The 19,063-nt window shown below is 39.3% G+C and overlaps 1 protein-coding gene across 1 annotated transcript in view; it reads right to left on the reverse strand.

Annotated features, from left to right (window-relative positions):
* IQCH (IQ motif containing H) overlaps window positions 1-19,063 on the reverse strand; it is a 212,313-nt gene that overhangs the window by 99,638 nt on the left and 93,612 nt on the right. The window contains 2 exon segments of the mRNA XM_089907078.1: window positions 12,374-12,412; window positions 14,234-14,313. Coding sequence (XP_089763204.1) covers window positions 12,374-12,412; window positions 14,234-14,313 — 119 coding nt within the window.

Consider the following 19,063-nt stretch of genomic DNA (forward strand, 5'->3'; position numbering starts at 1 on the left):
GCAAGTGTTAAGTTTGAAAAGGGTAATTTCCTTGAACTTCAGAAGCAGACTTTTATAGCAGGGAGCTTTTGTGTACTTTTAAGAGTCATTATAGGCATAAGAACAATGGAGAAAGCCTTCTCTCCAAGACTCTAAGCCCTTTCTGAGCTAATCAAGGCTCCAAGAGAGAATGCAAACTGTTTGGTAGATGGAAACAAATTTCTTCTTCTTGGACAGGCAAGAGGGAGTTAGAGAAGCAATGCCTCCTTCTGCAGACATCAACCCTGGCAGCAGGAGCTGGAGTTCCTGGTAGAAGACAAGGGGCACATGTTCCAACAGCAACGGCCCTGTGGCTTTGTTTCCGCCTTCCTTCAAGAAGAAGATGGTGGGAAGGTTAGAATTCAGAGAAGAATGGCGGTGCTTCCTCAGTGAGAAACAGACATGCAAAATAATCACAGATGGACATGTATGGAGCTGGCTGGTCCTGCCAGTCACATGATTGATCCTGACAGCAAGACCCTGAGATTCCTATAGGAAGTGCAGCTATGGACAGGAGATTCGCCAGAGGATCTGCTCTCCTTGGTAACGTTAAACTAGTTTTGAAATTTCTTTTCTTTACGGAGAGTCATGTGGAATTGGAGCAATCTTGGGGAGAAGTTTAGAAAGGAGAGGACTCTTAAGTCTCTCTTGGACAGTGCCCTTCCAGGGGGTAGGTCTAGGGCATTGACATACAACAGCAAATGCATTTAAGACCTTTTGAAAGGATAGCCGTGCAGTGGAAATGGGGTTACTGAATTGAATGGTGGCTGTCTTAGAACAAAGGGATTACACCTCCCTACCTTCTTGGATGATATTCCAGTAAAGACCTGCTCTCAACGGAAAAATACTCTTGGACATCAAATAGACCACTCAGGCACGGGGAAGCTGTGGGTTTGGAGTCAGCTAAAGCGTAACTGTAGTACATCTGTCACGGAGAATGCCACTCTTGGGAGCACTTTAGACTTAGAGCAAGAAAAGTCATGTCTCTCAAGAGAAAGCCTTCCCAAATTAAAGCAGTGCATCAGCATTGTGAGATCCACTGAGCAGGTAAAGACAAAGCTGCTTCACAGCCTGCTAGGAATAAGAGCCCTGATTAAAGGTCACGCCAGCCTTCAGGTTCTGGTTCCTTCTGCTATTCTTCCTTTACTATTTATCTCCATGAACTCATCTACAATTATTTGTTGCCTTCCTCCCTTCCCTTCCCTTCCATTCCCTTTCCTTCCTCCCTGCCTCTTTCACCTATTCCCTCCCTCCCTCCTTCCTTTCTTTCTTCCTTTCCTTCTCTCTCTTTTTCTCTCCTTCCTCCCATCCTCTTCCCCCCCCCCTTCTCTTTTAAGATGTGCTGCACTCCTAATGCAGTGTTACTGACTCAGTAGCCACACTGTTTCCTTCTAGTGGGGATGGCTGTCTGTTGTGCCATCCGCATTCTCACCTGGTCCCTTTTGGGACACCTGCCACACCTTTGTGAGATGCCTGCACTTACTGATTGGCCCACACAGAGCCCAAACCTGTGGTCGTGGCCTAATTATTAGCATCCTGTTCTAACTAACTGAGTCAACTAGCTGAGAAATGCTCTTCTTCGTTTGCAAAGTATAATCACTAATTAGGTAACTTTGAGAGTTTATGGGGAAGTTATTTAGGAAAAATTCTCAGTCTAATACAAACACCAGAAAGGCAGGATAATGATTATACATGTAAGTCACAGATGTGAAGCAAAAACAGGCCCGGTATCAGCTTCTAAAATTCAGACATAGGGCTTCCCTGGTTGCAGAGCGGTTAAGAATCCGCCTGCCAATGCAGGGGACACGGGTTCGAGCCTGGTCCAGGAAGATCCCACATGTCGTGGAGCAACTAGGCCCGTGTGCCACAGCTACCGAAGCCCACGTACCTAGAGCCCGTGCTCCGCAACAAGAGAAGCCACCACAATGAGAAGCCCGCGCACCGCAAGAAAGAGTAGCCCCCGCTCCCCGCAACTAGAGAAAGCCCGCGTGCAGCAACGAAGACCCGATGCAGCCAAAAATAATAAAAATAAAGTAAAATAAAATTCAGACATAACTGCTGCAAAGAAAAAATCCAGAAAACATGTATTTAAATCTAAGCTGAATGTATTTATGAAAAATGTTCTTTTCAAACATGTGGATAGCATGTGGATGTGGGATTAAATTGTAGCCAAGGATCTCTGAATTGGATATAAACGAGATCTCTTGGTGGTAAATGGTCAAGTATTTGGGATAATCCAACAACGATATCATCTTTAGAGAATGATTTGCCTAGAAGGATAGACTAAATCGCTTCTGAATCTATAAGCCGATGTTCAGTTTCTCAAACACCCAAACATATCCACTAGTAATTAACCTCAGCAATTCCATTGTGTGAAAAAGAATGGTTCTTCCTGCCATTATGGCTCTAGGGGAGAGCTTAGTTCAGAGTATGAGTGGAGTGACTCTCAAAGATGGAGAATTCATTACTCCCTGAAGACCAGGGATGCCATTTGTCTGTCCCATTCTTTAATATTTGCTGAGGGTCCACAATGTGTTAAGCTTTGTACAGAACAGACATCAAGACTTCAGCTTGTTAGATTTGTTTGAAAGATATTTACAATATTCAGGGACAATAGCTGACCTAATCAGGGTTCAGGGATTCAGCATAATCATAGAGCTGAATTTTAGAGCATGAAGGATCTTGAAGGTCACTGACCTCACTTTTAACTCAAATAGGATATTATGGGTCCAGGGAAATGAGCCTTGGCCTTGAAATCTGACTAACCTGGGATCAAGTCCAAGCTCTGCCACTATGTGCTATGTATTCTTGGGCAGCTTACCATGTGCTATAGACTGAATGTTTGTGTCCCCACAAGATTCATATGTTGAAGCCTTAGTCCCCAGAGATGGGGCCTTTGAGAGGAAATTAGGACGTGAGGGTGGAGCCTTCATGATGAGACTAATGCCGTTATAAGAACAGACAAAAGAGGGATGATCTCTTTCTCTACCATGCGAAGATACAGCAAGAAGGCGGCCATTTGCAAACCAGAAAGAGGGTTCTCACCAGGACCCAACCATACGGGCATCCTGACCTTGGACTACCAGCCTCCAGAACTGTGAGAATTCAATGTTTGTTGTTTAAGCCACACGGTCTATAGTATTTTGTCACGGCAGCCTGAGCAGACTAAGACAACATCCTTTCTGAAACTAAATGTTTCTCATCTGTACGAATGAGAGGTCCCTATAAAGTTGTGAAGATCGGAATATGTGTAAAGAATTTTTCACTGCCTTACTTCCAGTCCATGTGGTTATTACCATAGATGAGGAAACTGAGGCTCAGAGAGGTTAAGTGACTTACCAAAGATCAAACAGCTAGTTGCTATTCCCTGCCCCCATCCCACCAATGCCCACAGCCCTAACTGTCCAAAACATCCTATATGGCCCGTTACCAAGCTGTGCTCTCCTTCTCAGCCTTCCTTTTGCCATCTCCTTCATCAAAGTCAACCTGGCCTTGACTTGCTGTTCCTTTCTTATTTGAAAAGCAGTCTGTTAAGCTAACCCCTGTGAACATGCCAGAGAACCATGGTGTGGTGGCAAAGTGATGGATTTGAAGAAGTCTTGGGATCTAGGTTGTCACCACCTTCCTCTGTGGCCTTGGGAAGTCACTTCTCCCATGGGGTTTCAATTTACCTCAGGGCACTTCTAATTCTGACACCCTGTGTCTCCCTGACTTAAAGTGTTACCTCTGCAGTAGTATCTGTGTTTAATAAACTCCTGGAGCTAGTCAGACCATCACTTCAAAGGCAAACATCTCCAATAGGTTCACTTCATGTACCATGAAAGAGACCCAGGGATTTTTTTTCCTTTTCTGTTTTTTATATAGGAAACTCTTTTCTTGCAACTTGCAAACTACAATAGAGGAATAGCTGCCTGCACCAACTCTGTGTAAAGATGGTCATGGGGAGAGAACCCTAAAGAGGGATAGTCCAGTATTTTAGGGTCTGCAAATCAGCAGAACAGCTGTCAGTCTGTAGGACGTACAAACTGCATAACCCTTAAGGGTCAGTTAAAAGTGAGAGTCAGAGCCCTTAACCTTTATAAAGAGAATAAAAAACAAAAACAGAGAACTCATTGCGTTGACTGTAAAGGCAACTCATGTCAGCAGCAATCTTCTAGGGATAATTTCTGCAGTTGTTTTGAAAGGTATCTTTATTTAAATGAGTTTTCCTGAACTCTGAAACACTTCCTGAGGAGAAAAAAATCCCCATCCCTGTTTGCATTCTTTTGGAACAAAAACATTCAATGGATCCAATTCTGGTTGAAGATCAAACAGAACAAAATCAGGAAGATTTTTTTAAATAGAGGGCGGCGTATATTTTCAGTCAAATGTAAAACTTCCTTTTCTAGAGACACGTTTCATTTCACTGCTGCATTGATTTCCTCTTTTCTGCTACCCTTCTGTTATTCTCTGTGAGAATGTGACATAGTTAAGGGCCAATTGGGACAATTATGATTGATGGGTAGCACCTGCTGGGGATATATGTACCTGATAAGGATGGGAATCAAAAGCAGCCTGGATTCCTAGTTTCCTGAGAAAAGACACACTCTCATTTTCTCTACAGGTAAAGGAAAAAGAGCAAGCCTTGAGAAGGACCTCTATCATCACCAAAGTAAAGCTTGACATGACAATTTTCTTGAGGAAAAATATGTGTACAGCAAGTCCGTTGGTCACAGATCACTGAACACTTGCAGAATTCTTTTTTTTTTTGCGGTACACGGGCCTCTCACTGTCGTGGCCTCTCCCGTTGCGGAGCACAGGCTCTGGACGCGCAGGCTCAGCGGCCATGGCTCACGGGCCCAGCCGCTCTGCGGCATGTAGGATCCTCCCGGACCGGGGCACGAACCCGTGTCCCCTGCATCGTCAGGCGGACTCTCAACCACTGCGCCACCAGGGAAGCCCACAGAATTCTTATAATACCCCACCTTGTCACACTCTCTATACCTACATATATAGTCTGCTTTATTTTAACTCATAGCACTTATCACTTCCTCACATAATATTAAAATAAACAACTTTCTGCCTCCCTTACTAGAATATAAATCCTAAGAAGTCAAAAACTTGATTTTTTTTGTTCACTGCTGTATCCCCAGTGCCTGGTACACTGCCTGACCCACCATCAGAGGTCAATAAAGATTAGTTGAATGAATGAATGAATAGTAAAATTTAGGCTTATAGCCACTTGGGCAGCATTTACAGCTCAATGCTGTACTATGATCATACAAATTATTTGTAAACTCATAGCTTCAGTTTTGGAGCACTAATAGAAAGTTTGGTTACTTGGATCGGAAGATGTCCATACCCTTTGACCAAAGAGCTCTATTGCTAAGATTTAGCCTAAATACAAAGATTTATGTACAAAGTTGAAAGATGTTCATGGCAGTCTTATTTATAACAGAGAAAAACTGGAAATTATTTACTTATTAATAATTATAATACTTATTAATAATTTGACATTTATAATTTAATGTCAACAGGATAATGGCTAAGGAAATTGTGGTATATTGTCAAGACAGAATATTACGTAGGCATTAAAATCTTTTATAGGGCTTCCCTGGTGGCGCAGTGGTTGAGAGTCCGCCTGTCGGTTCAGGGGACACGGGTTCGTGCCCCGGTCTGGGAATATCCCATATGCCGCGGAGCGGCTGGGCCCATGAGCCGTGGGCGCTGAGCCTGCGCGTCTGGAGCCTGTGCTCCGCAACGGGAGAGGCCACAACAGTGAGAGGCCCGTGTACCACAAAAAAAAAAAAAAAAAAAAAAAAAAAAAATGTTTTATAAAGAGTTTCAAACCATATATGTAAAGGCTTATGATAAGCTGTTAGGTGAAAAGAGTAAAATGACAGTTGAATATACAGTATGATATCAACAAAGGGACATGCCAAAGTTTAAATAATGCCAAAGGGTATTATGGAAAAAATTTTTCTTGCATATCTAGGCATTTTTTTCTCCTTTCTGAAATTTTCTTCTCCTTCTGAACTTTCTAGTTCATCTATGGATGATCAGGTCATAATTTGATAAAAGACAGGGACACAGCAAAAAAATAAAAATTATCTTGTGGCTTATTGATAAGCTTTTTTCTGGTGTATGTAAGTATTGGGTTGGCCAAAAAGTGCCTTCAGTTTTTAAGTAAAAATAGACACATTTTTCGTTTTCACCAAGAACTTTATTGAACAATATAATCACCCTTTCGTTCCACCACCTTCTGCATTTTTCAGGCAACTTCATAATTCCATCTTCCCCCCAATTTTTATCTTTTTGAGCAAAAAACTGTTCCAGGTGCCTTTTACAGTCTTCCAGGAAATTGAAAATTTTTCCATTAAGAGAATTTTGTAAAGACCGAAATAAATGGAAATCTGAAGATGTAATGTCTGGTGAATATGGCGGATGAATCAGAACTTCCCAGCCAAGCTGTAACGGTTTTTGCCTGGTCATCAAAGAAACATGCGGTCTTGGGTTATCCTGATGGCAGATTATGCATTTTCTGTTGACTATTCTGGATGCTTTTCATTGAGTGCTGCTTTCAGTTGATCTAATTGGGAGCAGTACTTGTTGGAATGAATGGTTTGGTTTTCCAGAAGGAGCTCATAATAGAGGACTCCCTTCCAGTCCCACCATATACACAACATCACCTTCCTTGGATGAAAACCCTCCTCTGTGTGGTTGGTGGTGGTTCATCTTGCTTGCCCCACAATCTCTCCCATTCCTCATTATTGTGCAGTATCCACTTTTCATCATCCATCACAATTTGTTTTAAAAATGGAACGTTTTCATTAAGTTTAAATAGATAATCACATGCGGAAATATGGTCAAGGTTATTTTTGCTTAACTTACGTGGAGCCCAAACATCAAAGTGATGAACATAACGAAGCTGATGCAAATGATTTTCAACACTTGATTTGGATATTTTGAGTATGTTGGCTATCTCCCACGTGGTATAACGTTGATTGTTCTAAATTAATGTCTCGATTTGATCGCTATCAACTCAACTGGTCTACCCCTCAACCGTGGAGCATCGCCCAGCGAGAAATCTTCAGCATGAAACTTCGTAAACCACTTTTGACATGCTCTATCAGTCACAGCACCTTCTCCATACACTGCACAGATCTTTTTTTGCGTTTCAGTTGCGTTTTTACCTTTCTTGAAATAATAAAGCATAATATGCTGAAAATGCTACTTTTTTTCTTCCATCTTCAAAATTAAAATGGCTACACAAAAATTCACCAATTTTGATAAGTTTTTTTTTAAATGCATGCTGATATGACAGCTGTCACAATACAATCTAACAAAATTGTTTCAAATGAAGTTAAAGACAACTGAGTGCTACTAGAGCCACCTTACAGAAAAAACAAAACGAACTTTTTGATCAACCCAATAAAATTATTAATCACATGCAATGAAAATTACAATTAGGGATTTCCTTGGTGGCGCGGTGGTTAAAAATCCGCCTGCCAATGCAGGAGACCCAGGTTCCAGCCCGGGTCTGGGAAGACGCCACATGCCACGGAGCAGTTAAGCCTGTGTGCCACAACTCCTGAGCCCCCAAGCCACAACTACTGAAGTCTGCATGCCTAGAGCCTGTGCTCCACAACAAGAGAAGCCACCACAATGAGAAGCCTGTGCACAGCAACGAAGAGTATCCCCCGCTCACCGCAACTAGAGAAAGCCCACGCGCAGCAACGAAGACCCAATATAATCAAAAATAAATAAATAAATTTCAAAATGTTAAAAAAATGTAGTTAGATGATGCTATGAAGTAAAAATAATTTTATAAAAATTTTTCTTGTCAATGCTATCTTGCAAGAAAAATTGTTTTGCAAATAAAACTGTTTAGTTTTAATTCACTTTGAAAGTTTCACGCCAAAAATGCATAGGTAAGGCTGACAATTTCTAATGAGTTAGAGAAAACAGAAAATGGCTTTAAAAGATGCTGCAGTTTTTCTTCTGTTTTCAGATTTTTTTTCCTCTTCTTCCTTTAAGTTGGTAAATTAAATGAGGTCTTATCATGGAAAGCGAGTCTAAAAGAGAAAATTAGCCTTGGACTTCCTTTTGAATCTCATCTTGTACCTCCAGTTTTTGAGTGCTAATGCTTGTCAAAGTACATACCTCACTCTCTTTAACCCTTTAGGCCAAGACAAGAAAGGAGACCAGCTTGTGATGGAAGCACAAAGCCAACCAGGAAGGCACTGTATACTCTTCAAGAAGTAGGCTTCTTCCCCCACTAGACGTGACAAGTCAAAGTCGAAACTGCTGCTAGAGATCACTTAGTGGTTTTCAAAGTATGTATTTTTAAGCCTGGAACACTTTGTTCAAAAACAACATAATTTGATGTTAAAGAGGTAAAACAGTTAACACAGCTGCTGTGGGTGAGAAGCCTAAAGCCCCACCTACTGGGAGCTTCTGCTTTTCTCCTTTACCTGGGGGCATCAGGGTGAGTGTCATAGGGGATGTGGAAGCTCCTTTAAAACAATGACCTGGTCTAATCTCCTCTTTATACAGGTAGGGGGGAAGGAGACTTGATGGGGCACTGATATGTTCACTGTCACACTTGTTATCTGATTAAAATAGTTCAGCTGACTTACCTGTAAAATAATCACAGTTTTCTAACAAGAAGATTAAGAATATATTGATATGTTCGGAAAATACTAAAGAATGTAACAATATAACAAAATGACTAAGAGAAGCAAGACCCCACATTTGACATTAAAATGTTATCACCCAAACCTAACCTTTCTACACCGAAGGAAATTTTACAAAAGAGGTATGACTTGAGAAATAGGATTTTCTTTTATTTTTTTTCTTTAGTTTAGAAAAAGTCTCTAGAATACAGAAAAGTATAGAGAATAATTAAAAACTCTACCATGGACACATGTTAAACTTTTGTCTTCTTTGAGATATATATGTATCTGTGGCTCATAAACTCAAGAGAGTGAACTACAAAAGTTCAGTAGCTTTAAATCAGGAGGATCTCCATGAGGATGAATTATATTGTACTGTGAGGTCCTAATGTTAGATAACACAGAATATATATAATAGGTATATATGATATATATATATATGTATATACATATGATGCAAAGAAGACAAAAATACATATATTTAAATTTTTAATAGTTTAAAACTATAGTACATTTTATATATTTATAGTTATTATTTATAACATACATTTTAAATATATTCATATATTTATATGTGTGTTTAAATGAAAGAAACAAAACATTAGGTACAATTGAAGTCCTCTCTATATTTCTTTTTAACTCATTCCTCTCCCTCCACCATTCCTAGAAGCAAACACACTCATGAATTTAACCTGGACTCTCACGTCCCATAGACATAGTTGTTAAAATAATAAAAAGATTTATTTGTTAAGAGAGGCAGTTTTAGCAACTTGAAACCTTTGAACTAGATTCCTAAAAGTAAAGGCCTAGGATTTTTTTTGGATTTCTTGAAATAACTACTACAAACACTACTATGGTTTATTATTTTATTCCTTGGATCCTTATGCAGAACTTCATTGACTCAAACTTATTCAACAAGATGTACTTGGTTAAATGATCTAGAAGACACAGGAAAGGCTGTTAAATTCAGAGTCATGAGAGCAAAGGTGACAACTACTGTCCTGATACTGAAGGAAACAAACAAAAAAATACACCGGAAACTGGATATATGCATATATAATATTGAATAGAGAAAATGTTAAAATTATATTAGGGAGGCAGAAATACATCTTTTAGAAAGATTTCCATCAAAAATTATTGAGATTTTAAAAAAATGTCTAATGCTTTGGGGCTCTGACAGTCATGCAGTTCATTCTGGCTGTGTCACTTATTAGTTGGATGACCTTCACCTCCCTGTATGCAGGTCCTCCCAGTATAATGGGAATAATAATAGTACCTACTACATAGAGATGTTGTTAAAATGAAGTGAGATGTTCCCTGTAAAGTGTTAGGAACATGCATGTTAGTTGCTGGTAGTAATAGTAGTAGTAGTAGTAATATCTGGAAAACGAGTCCATGAGGAAGAGTTCATAACCTGGTATGTGGAGGGGGCACAAATTCTGGAGCCTCTGCACCTCTTTACCAGCTGTGTGGGCTTGAGGACAATGACAGTACAAAGGTTCTAGGGCTGCTATGAGCATTCAGTGGGTATGGAAGATGCTTAGTGCCATGTTCTAAGAACATGCTCAATCAACATTAGCTGTTAGAAATATTCCAGATAGATAATACCTTAGTATTCTTAAAGCGCATCCTAATTTTATTTATTTATTTATTATTAGTTTTTTACATCTTTATTGGAGTATAATTGCTTTACAATGGTGTGTTAGTTTCTGCTTTATAACAAAGTGAATCAGTTATACATATACATATGTTCCCATATCTCTTCCCTCTTGCGTCTCCCTCCCTCCCACCCTCCCTATCCCACCCCTCTAGGTGGTCACAAAGCACCAAGCTGATCTCCCTGTGCTATGCGGCTGCTTCCCACTAGCTATCTATTTTACATTTGATAGTGTATATATGTCCATGCCACTCTCTCACTTTGTCACAGCTTACCCTTCCCCCTCCCCATATCCTCAAGTCCATTCTCTAGTAGGTTTGTGTCTTTATTCTTGTCTTACCCCTAGGTTCTTCATGACATTTTTTTTTCTTAGATTCCATAATTATATGTTAGCATACGGTATTTGTCTTTCTCTTTCTGACTTACTTCACTCTGTATGACAGACTCTAGGTCCATCCACCTCACTACAAATAACTCAATTTCATTTCTTTTTATGGCTGAGTAATATTCCATTGTATATATGTGCCACATCTTCTTTATCCATTCATCCAATGATGGACACTTAGGTTGCTTCCATCTCCTGGCTATTGTAAATAGAACTGCAATGAACATTTTGGTACATTTCTCCAAAGAAGATATACAGATTGCCAACAAACACGTGAAAGAATGCTCAACATCATTAATCATTAGAGAAATGCAAATCAAAACTACAATGAGATATCATCTCACACCGGTCAGAATGGCCATCATCAGAAAATCTAGAAACAATAAATGCTGGAGAGGGTGTGGAGAAAAGGGAACACTCTTGCACTGCTGGTGGGAATGTGAATTGGTACAGCCACTATGGAGAACAGTATGGAGGTTCCTTAAAAAACTACAAATAGAACTACCATATGACCCAGCAATCCCACTACTGGGCATATGCCCTGAGAAAACCATAACGCATCCTAATTTTAAGGTGCAGGAGCAAGCTCACAATTACCTCACAGCAAGAAGTCAAGGAAAACTAGGGGATCAAATTGCACTGATTTGTTTATCCAGGAGCACCCTTCTGTCAAGTTCAGACGACTATATGCAGTCATTGCTATAAATACAGCCCTGTCTGCACTCAGCTCTGCAGGAGTATAAGGAGATCCAAAAGGTGGTCTCTTTTTCCTTGAAAAGAGGTGACTAAACTCCCTATGAGATTCTTACTGATAAGATCACCAAGAGAGGGAGGCCTAGAAGATGCTCTTAAAAATAGACTAGTGCATTATGAAACAAGCACTTTATTGTTCCGAAGCACTTTCACACACATTAAAGCCTCTAACCCTCACAGCCACCCTAGAGAAAGGAGGTATCATCCCCATTTCTCAGAGGAGGCAAGTGGGGTACAGAGAATTTAAGTGACTTGCTCAAAGTTCCCTTATTAGTAAGAGGAAAATCCAGCTCTTTCTTGCTCTGTTACTTACTAGTTGGGTGTTCAGAACTTTTATCACACATGCATGGCCTTACGGAATGCTCCTCACTGGCATGTACTTGCCATTGTGGGAACCGACTTTTTGGTTACCTTATTTCTTTTAGTCAGCTTAACTCTAAATCCCACAGCCTTACCTATTACATCATAGATGTAGTATGCATGTGTGCACGTGTATAAACACACACGCACACCCCATGCACACATGTAAGTACATGCTGGAGGACAACTGAGTTTTGTTTTCCTGTTTTATTCTTTCTAAGTGTACTTTTAAAAGATGAAAATCTTAGGTAGAGGTTGAAGACTGATGTGATTCAGAAAAATTTGAGTATGCTAAATCACTTTTTTGGACTGCAGTCAGAAATAATTCAGTCCCAACAGAGGGGGAAAAAAGGGTTTTCCACTTTAAATGAACCATGTTTTCTTTTCTGAAAACATGATTTAATTTCTTTTATAAAAGAAGAGCGAAAGAACTTTTGTTGTCATCTCCAGCTGTCAAACCTGCCTCCCGTACTTTTGCCCTGAAGCAAAAGGAAGGGACATCAGGTGACAAACCCCAAATTTCAACTAGTCACACAAATTACAGACCTTCCTATCATGATATCCTCTTGACTTTCTGCCTTTCCCCTACAGTGAAGAAGAGACACAGTTTAAGTCAAAATGACTCTCATGGGCAATTTTACAAAGTGAATAGAAGGCACAGAGTCTCCCTCTCCCCCTCCGCCCACTTCCCCAGCTTCCCCCTCTGGGCCAGCCTGTTCCCTCTTTCCAGGCAGGCTGCAGCTAATAATCAGAAAGACCTTTCCCACCCCAGACAGTGATGCTCTGCTTGCCAAGGGCCCTGTTTGCTTTGAAGAAAGAGTTTGACAAAGTAAATATTTACAAAAACGACTATAATCGGATGCCAAGTCCCACTTCGAGGGGACAGGCAGAGAAGTATTTTCAAGAAAGGGTTTCTCCACGTGGCACCACACTGCCCGGTGGTGGGGACTGATCCAAGCTCTGTTCCGGGTTTATCATGAGTCCAGGCATATCACAGTCTTTCTCTTAGCCTTTTAACTTCCATGCTAGGAACTTTCCACAGAGTAATGAATAATTTCATTTACCGCTGAAGAGTCAATTCAGAAATGTACTAATTCGGGACCACGGGGAAGTCTTCAAATATTACTGCTTTTAGCAGTAGGGGAAAGCTTCATGAAGTCAACAGGGAAGAGATTAAAGGCAGGGTTAATTAGCACTCAGGAAATGTCATTATTTAAAAAATATATATTTTTGAGATAGACCACTTACTGGCTAAAACCTGTAGATCTGTTACCTAGAAACTGTGGAACCTGAGAGCTCGAACACAGTGAGAATCAAAACAGGTGCGCCTGCCTGTTCCCATTATGCACATTAGCCCATGGCCTTCGCACAGCCTGTTAAACAGCTGAATCTGAAACAATCATGGTGCAGGCCAAACACTAGCCTGAAGGCCTGTCTGTCTTGGGATTTGGCCATTTACATTGATTTTTTTTTTTTAACCCATGTGTTTCATGAAACACAAATATTTGCCATGACAACTGGGGTGTCACATGACATACTGCTACATAAAAAGCTTGGAAATCTCTTAAGGGGAAACAGCCCACCAGTGCTGCAAATACCGTGAAAACATCTTGAGGAAGATGTGGGCATTAAAAGATGAAGGTCTGGAAAGAACAGGTAACAGTTTACTATGCAGACATAGTAGGATTAATTTCTTCTGTGCCACTCTTCAATTTCTTTTTCTTTCTTCCTTTCTTTTTTTTTTTTAAAAAAATGGGAGCAGCTGTAAACATGACCACATAGGGTAAGCCCAGAAAAAAAAAACTCTGCCAGCTGTCTCGTTCTGTGGTGAAAAGTTTCAATTATTACTAGTCTGTCTTGTGGCTCATAAACATAAGAAAGCAAGCTACAAAAGTCCAGCACCTTTAAACCAGGATAATCTCCATAAGGATGAGCATGTTGTACTGTGAGGTCCTAATGTTAAAGAATACAGATTTCCTTTCCCTTCCGCATTAAGGTATCTGTACAAAATCGGGGAACTTGCTTTATTATCCTATGCTTAAAGATAAATGAAACCTCACAATAACATACCCTATGCAACACAAATTTGAATATAAAGCAATAGTTTTGTATTCTGGACTCCTGGGCGCTTGACCAGCTAGCAGTAGAGATTGACTCAGTCATTTAGTTAATCTCGAAATAATGCAACATGATGGAATTTTTTAGATCCTACTGATATTGTCATGGTAGAGTTTACCTGCATAACAATCTTCCCTTTTAAAATCAAATGCATTCCAGCAGCAGCTGAAATAGTATTTATTTCTATGTGAAAGGTACAGCTCGATAACATGTGCGTATTACCAAAAATCTCACTGAGAATATTGTAAATCAGAACAATTTTCTTTCGTTAGTTAGGAATATGAATACCTTTGATCTTTGTTTCCTGAGAGAGGGATTCTTCACTTCCGCTGGAATCGATTGTGTTCTCTGGGGTGTAGCGAAAGGGGCTGTGGATGGAAGTGGTGCAATGTTACCTCTTCCAGAAAGAGAGACTTATTCATTGGGTTGATGCTACTGGGTTTGCACCTTGAAAGTCAGATGGCTCTGTCACCCATTCACTGTTCACTACCAGTCGTTCTTGTATCAATTCAATGAAACATTTGTGATAATTGACTTCAAAAGGAAAGCAAAGAGCTTGGAAGGGCAACAGTTCCATCAGAACATAAGGTCAGCTTCCCTTATGCAAATCTCCTAGAGGAAAAGGCAGATTTTAAAAGCAAGCAATTTAGAGAGTTATCTTTGTCTTATATGATGTTTCGCTATAAGATTTCTTTAAATAGCCGTATTCCCAAGTTCACTTAAAAGGTAAATAAATATAACTATATAAGATGGACTATTCTAATGTATAGTCATTTAAAAAAAAATTCTAAAGAATTAAAATGGCTTCGGGTAAATAAAACAAGTGAAAAACACAAGTAAATATTATTTTTGAAATGAATTAAATCTATAAGCAGCAACTTTTGGAGAACACATTTAGTCCATGGGGGGTAAGCCTACGTGCTAGACAATGCTTGGAAGAGAAATGGAATCTCTCCTGTTGCCTGGCAGCAAACCCAACTGCCCTTTACAGAAAAGCTCAAATTTGGCATTCTCAGGAGAGAAAAATCCTTACCCTACTCTAAGAAAGAGAAGAAATAATTTATTTAAATAGTTAATTCAGTCAAGGAAGTGAGGCTTCTTTCAACTCACTTCCTTACTCCACCCCTTTTCTGTCAGTTCTCTAACAACAATGTTAGAAAGAACTGACAGATATTCATTAAATACAACACATCAGTATACGACTTAGAATTCCACTTTGAGGACTCAGTTCTCTCACATTGCCTCAAGTGGGCTGCAAGGAGTATCTTCAGCCATCTCTTTAAAAGTAGCAGGTAGTCCAGAGTCTTAGCACAAAAAAAATCACCTCCACAGAAGACATTTGTTGCATTGGACCAACCCCGTTTTACCGTCTTCCTGGTTTCCCTGTCTTCCAGCGATCCTCCAGGACTGTGAGACTGCCCACCAACTTCCCTAAGGCTGGGCGATTGGCTATACAGTCGGTCCTCTGTATCCATGGATTCTGCATCCGCGGATTCAACAAATTTCCATCCGCGGTTGGTTGAATCCACAGATGCAGAACCCGGGAATACAGAGGGCCAACTGTGCAATGCCATACTATAGGAGGGACTCGAGCATCCGCAGATTTGAGTATCCACTGGGGGTCCTGGAACCAATCCCCTGAGGATAGTGAGGGACAACTGTAGTGTGTGAAGACTCCATTTTCATCCTACAAGTTTTTGCCTTGACTTCTGTGCTGTCCTACCCCACTGTCCACTTGAACCTGGCTCTCCCACTTTGAAGGTCAGTTCACACCGTATACCCAGGCTACTGTGAGTCCACAGATTCACCCATAAAGCCTGTTATTCCTATTATCTGCAAGCTCAGTACACTTTTTGTTTAACTTTCAGGTTCCTGCAGACAAATGAGATTTATGGTTAAATTCCCGTGATGAAACAAAATAGCAGCTGAGAAGTGGGCATGATTTTTAAAGGAATTTATTAAAATTTCAGTAAAATTTGGTAGAATGAAGATCTAAAAGATTTGTAATTTCACATGGATAATCCAGTTAATGGTATCTCTAAAAAATTATTTTGAGGTTTTTCTTAGTTACCTGCAGAAATTCTATCATTAAATGTATAACTTCATGTAGCCTTGGATTTTATGGGACACATGCATTTGAAAAATGTGTCTGCATCCTAAGGCACTGCCTGTTTTGCTACTCAGTTTCCCTTCTGGAAAAATCTGTTGGATAAATTTTGCCAGTGTCAGTGTCAGGGAAAAAAATCTTGTCTTTCTGGAGAAATTTGTATGTTTCTGTGGTAGTTATTGGCATGTGCCTCCCAAGAAGCCACCCCCCCCTTCTTCCTTGCGGATTTTAGAACCTCAATTTTTTCAGGGTAACAACATCCCCAGCTTCTAGGGTTTCCAGATTTAGCAAAAAAAAAATTTTTTAAAGGGCACACAGTGAAATTTAAACTTTAGACAAGCAACAAGTAATGTTGTAGTATAAGTATGCCCCAGATATTAAATATATTTAATATCCATGAGTGGATTAGACCAGAATTTCATGAATGCATTAGACCAAGCATAACTTACCATCCTAAGTATTTAGTATAAGTGTGTCCCAAATCCTAATCCTAATCCTACTCTTATCCCCGGACATTCACTTTCTCAGCCTTTCTTGTACCTAACAGTGGCCATGTGATCAGTGAGAAGTGAAGTCCATCCCGGGGCTTCTGGGAAGAGATTGGTGCCACTATTTTTCCCTCTTCCTGCCTGGAGTGTGTATGTTAAGGCCCACATCTGCAGGAGTCATCTTAGAGCTGTGAGTTAGCAAGCGTGAGGATGAAATGAAGCATGCTAAAGAAGGTAAAGCGGAGACTCGTTCTAACCCTGTGTATCAGCATCATCAGCACTAGAGTCCCTACTTCCTGATTCCTTATGAGATAAATGAACTCATTGTTTAAGCCATGAGGTAGTTAGGGTTTCTGATATTTGCAGTCACATACATTCCTGACTGGTACCCCTCCCTCCCCCTCCTTATTCTCTCTATTCTGTGCTCTGTCTTACGGCATGTGCAAGGGCCTCAGGAACAATGTTCAATAGTGATGGCAGTAATAATGATGGCAGTAGTGGTCATCCCTCAACTGTCTCTGCTTTTAATGAGGAAATAGAATATTTCTAAAGTTTCCCTACTAAGAACATTGTTTTCTGTGGGGTTTTGGTTGAAGACAATAATCAGGTTCAGAAAATTCTCTTCTACTTCTACTCTGCCCAGAAGATTTTTCTTGTTATTAATGTTGAATTGTATTGTATGATTTTTAAATTTTAGTTATGTATTGAGATGATCACAGGGTTTTTTCTTTTTTAATCTGTTAATGTGGCGAATTGTATTGTTAGATGTTTCTAATGTTGAATCTTCCTCACATCCTTCCTTGATCATGATGAATGTAAAAAACGTACTGCTAACTTTTATTTAGAATGTTTACCTTTATGTTCCTGAGATTGATTTATATTTATTTTTTCTTGCAGTGTCCTCATCCAGTTTTGGTACCAAAGTAGCATCATAAAATCAGTTGGTAAGCGTTCCTTCTTCTCTTTTACTATGGAATAGTTTAATGTAAGAATTACCTGACCCTTTAAAGTTGGTAAAACTTCCCTATAAAAGACCTGAGGCCCTTTTTGTTTGGTATATTTGTGTGTGTGTGCATGTGTGCACATGTCCATGTGGAAGACAGATATTTTTGACTACCAAATCAAATTATCTAATGGTATTGTTTTCTTTAAGTTTTCTATGTTTTCTTTAGTTAACTTTGGTAATTTAGATTTTTCTAGGAAATTTTTCATTTTGTTTTTAAAAGTGTATTGGTATTAAGTTACCATATTATGTTTTTTTTAAAATTCTACCTGTCTGTAGTTTCTGCCTTTTTTCATTTTCGTATTATTTATTTGTTCCTTCCCTTTTTTAAAATTACAGCTTTATTGAAGTATAATTGACAAATGAAATTGTAAGATATTTAAAGTGAATATTGTGATGATATATTTGATATATATATATTTGAAAGGATTCCCCCATCTAGTTAATTAACACATCCGTCATCTCATGTTTTTATATTTTTTATTAGTGAGAACATTTTTCTACTCTCTTAGCAAATTTCAGTTATACAATACAGTGTTATCAACTATAGTCATCATGTTAGGCATTAGCTCCTCAGACATTATTCGTCTTGTAGCTGAAAGTTTGTACCCTTTTACCAGCCTCTTCCTATTTCCCCCACCCCTCAAACCCTGGCAACCATTTTTCTACTCAGTGTTTCTATGAGTTTGATTTTTTTTTTTTTTTAGATTCCACATATAAGCTATACCATGTGGTATTTGTCTTTCTCTGTCAGGCTTATTTCAGTTAGCATTAATACCCTCCAGATTCATCCATGTTGTCCAAATGGCAGATGTTCCTTCTTTTTTAAGACTGAATAATATCCCACTATAAATATATGACATTAAGTTGTGTCTATACCTTGGCTATTGTGAATAATGCTGCAATGAACATGGGAGTACAGATATCTCTGGAGATAATGACTTCGTTTCCTTTGGATATATACCCAGAAGCGAAATTGCTGAATCATGTGGTGGCTCTATTCTTAAGGTATTGAGAAACCTCCATATTGTTTTCCATAGCAGCTTTACCAGTTTATATTCCTACCAACAGTGTACACTGATTCCCTTTTCTCCATATCCTCATTGGCATTTGTTATCTCTTGTCTTTCGGATAAAAGCCATTCAAACAGGTGTGAGGTGATACTTCATTGTTGTTTTCATTTGCATTTTGCTGATGATTATGACATTGATCACCTTTTCATGTCCCTGTTGGATTTGTTTGTCTTTTTTGAAAAATGTCTATTCAGGTCCTTTGCCCATGAAAAGATTTGGGTTATTTGTTTTTTTGCTATTGAGTTCTATGAGTTTCTTGTATATTTTGTGTATTAGCCCTTTATTGGATATGTGGTTTGCATATATTTTATCCCATTCCACAGGTTGCTTTTTCATTTTGTTGATAATTTCCTTTGCTGTGCAGAAACTTTTTAATTTGATGTAGCCTAACTTGTTTATTTTTGCATTGGTTGCCTTTGCTTTTGGTGTCAAATCAAAAAAAAAAAA

This window comes from Delphinapterus leucas, chromosome 2, assembly GCF_059928025.1.
Source record: "Delphinapterus leucas isolate spDelLeu-1000000601 "Yukka" chromosome 2, BTC_Dleu_Yukka2, whole genome shotgun sequence".
In the NCBI taxonomy this organism is placed as follows: Eukaryota; Metazoa; Chordata; class Mammalia; order Artiodactyla; family Monodontidae; genus Delphinapterus; species Delphinapterus leucas.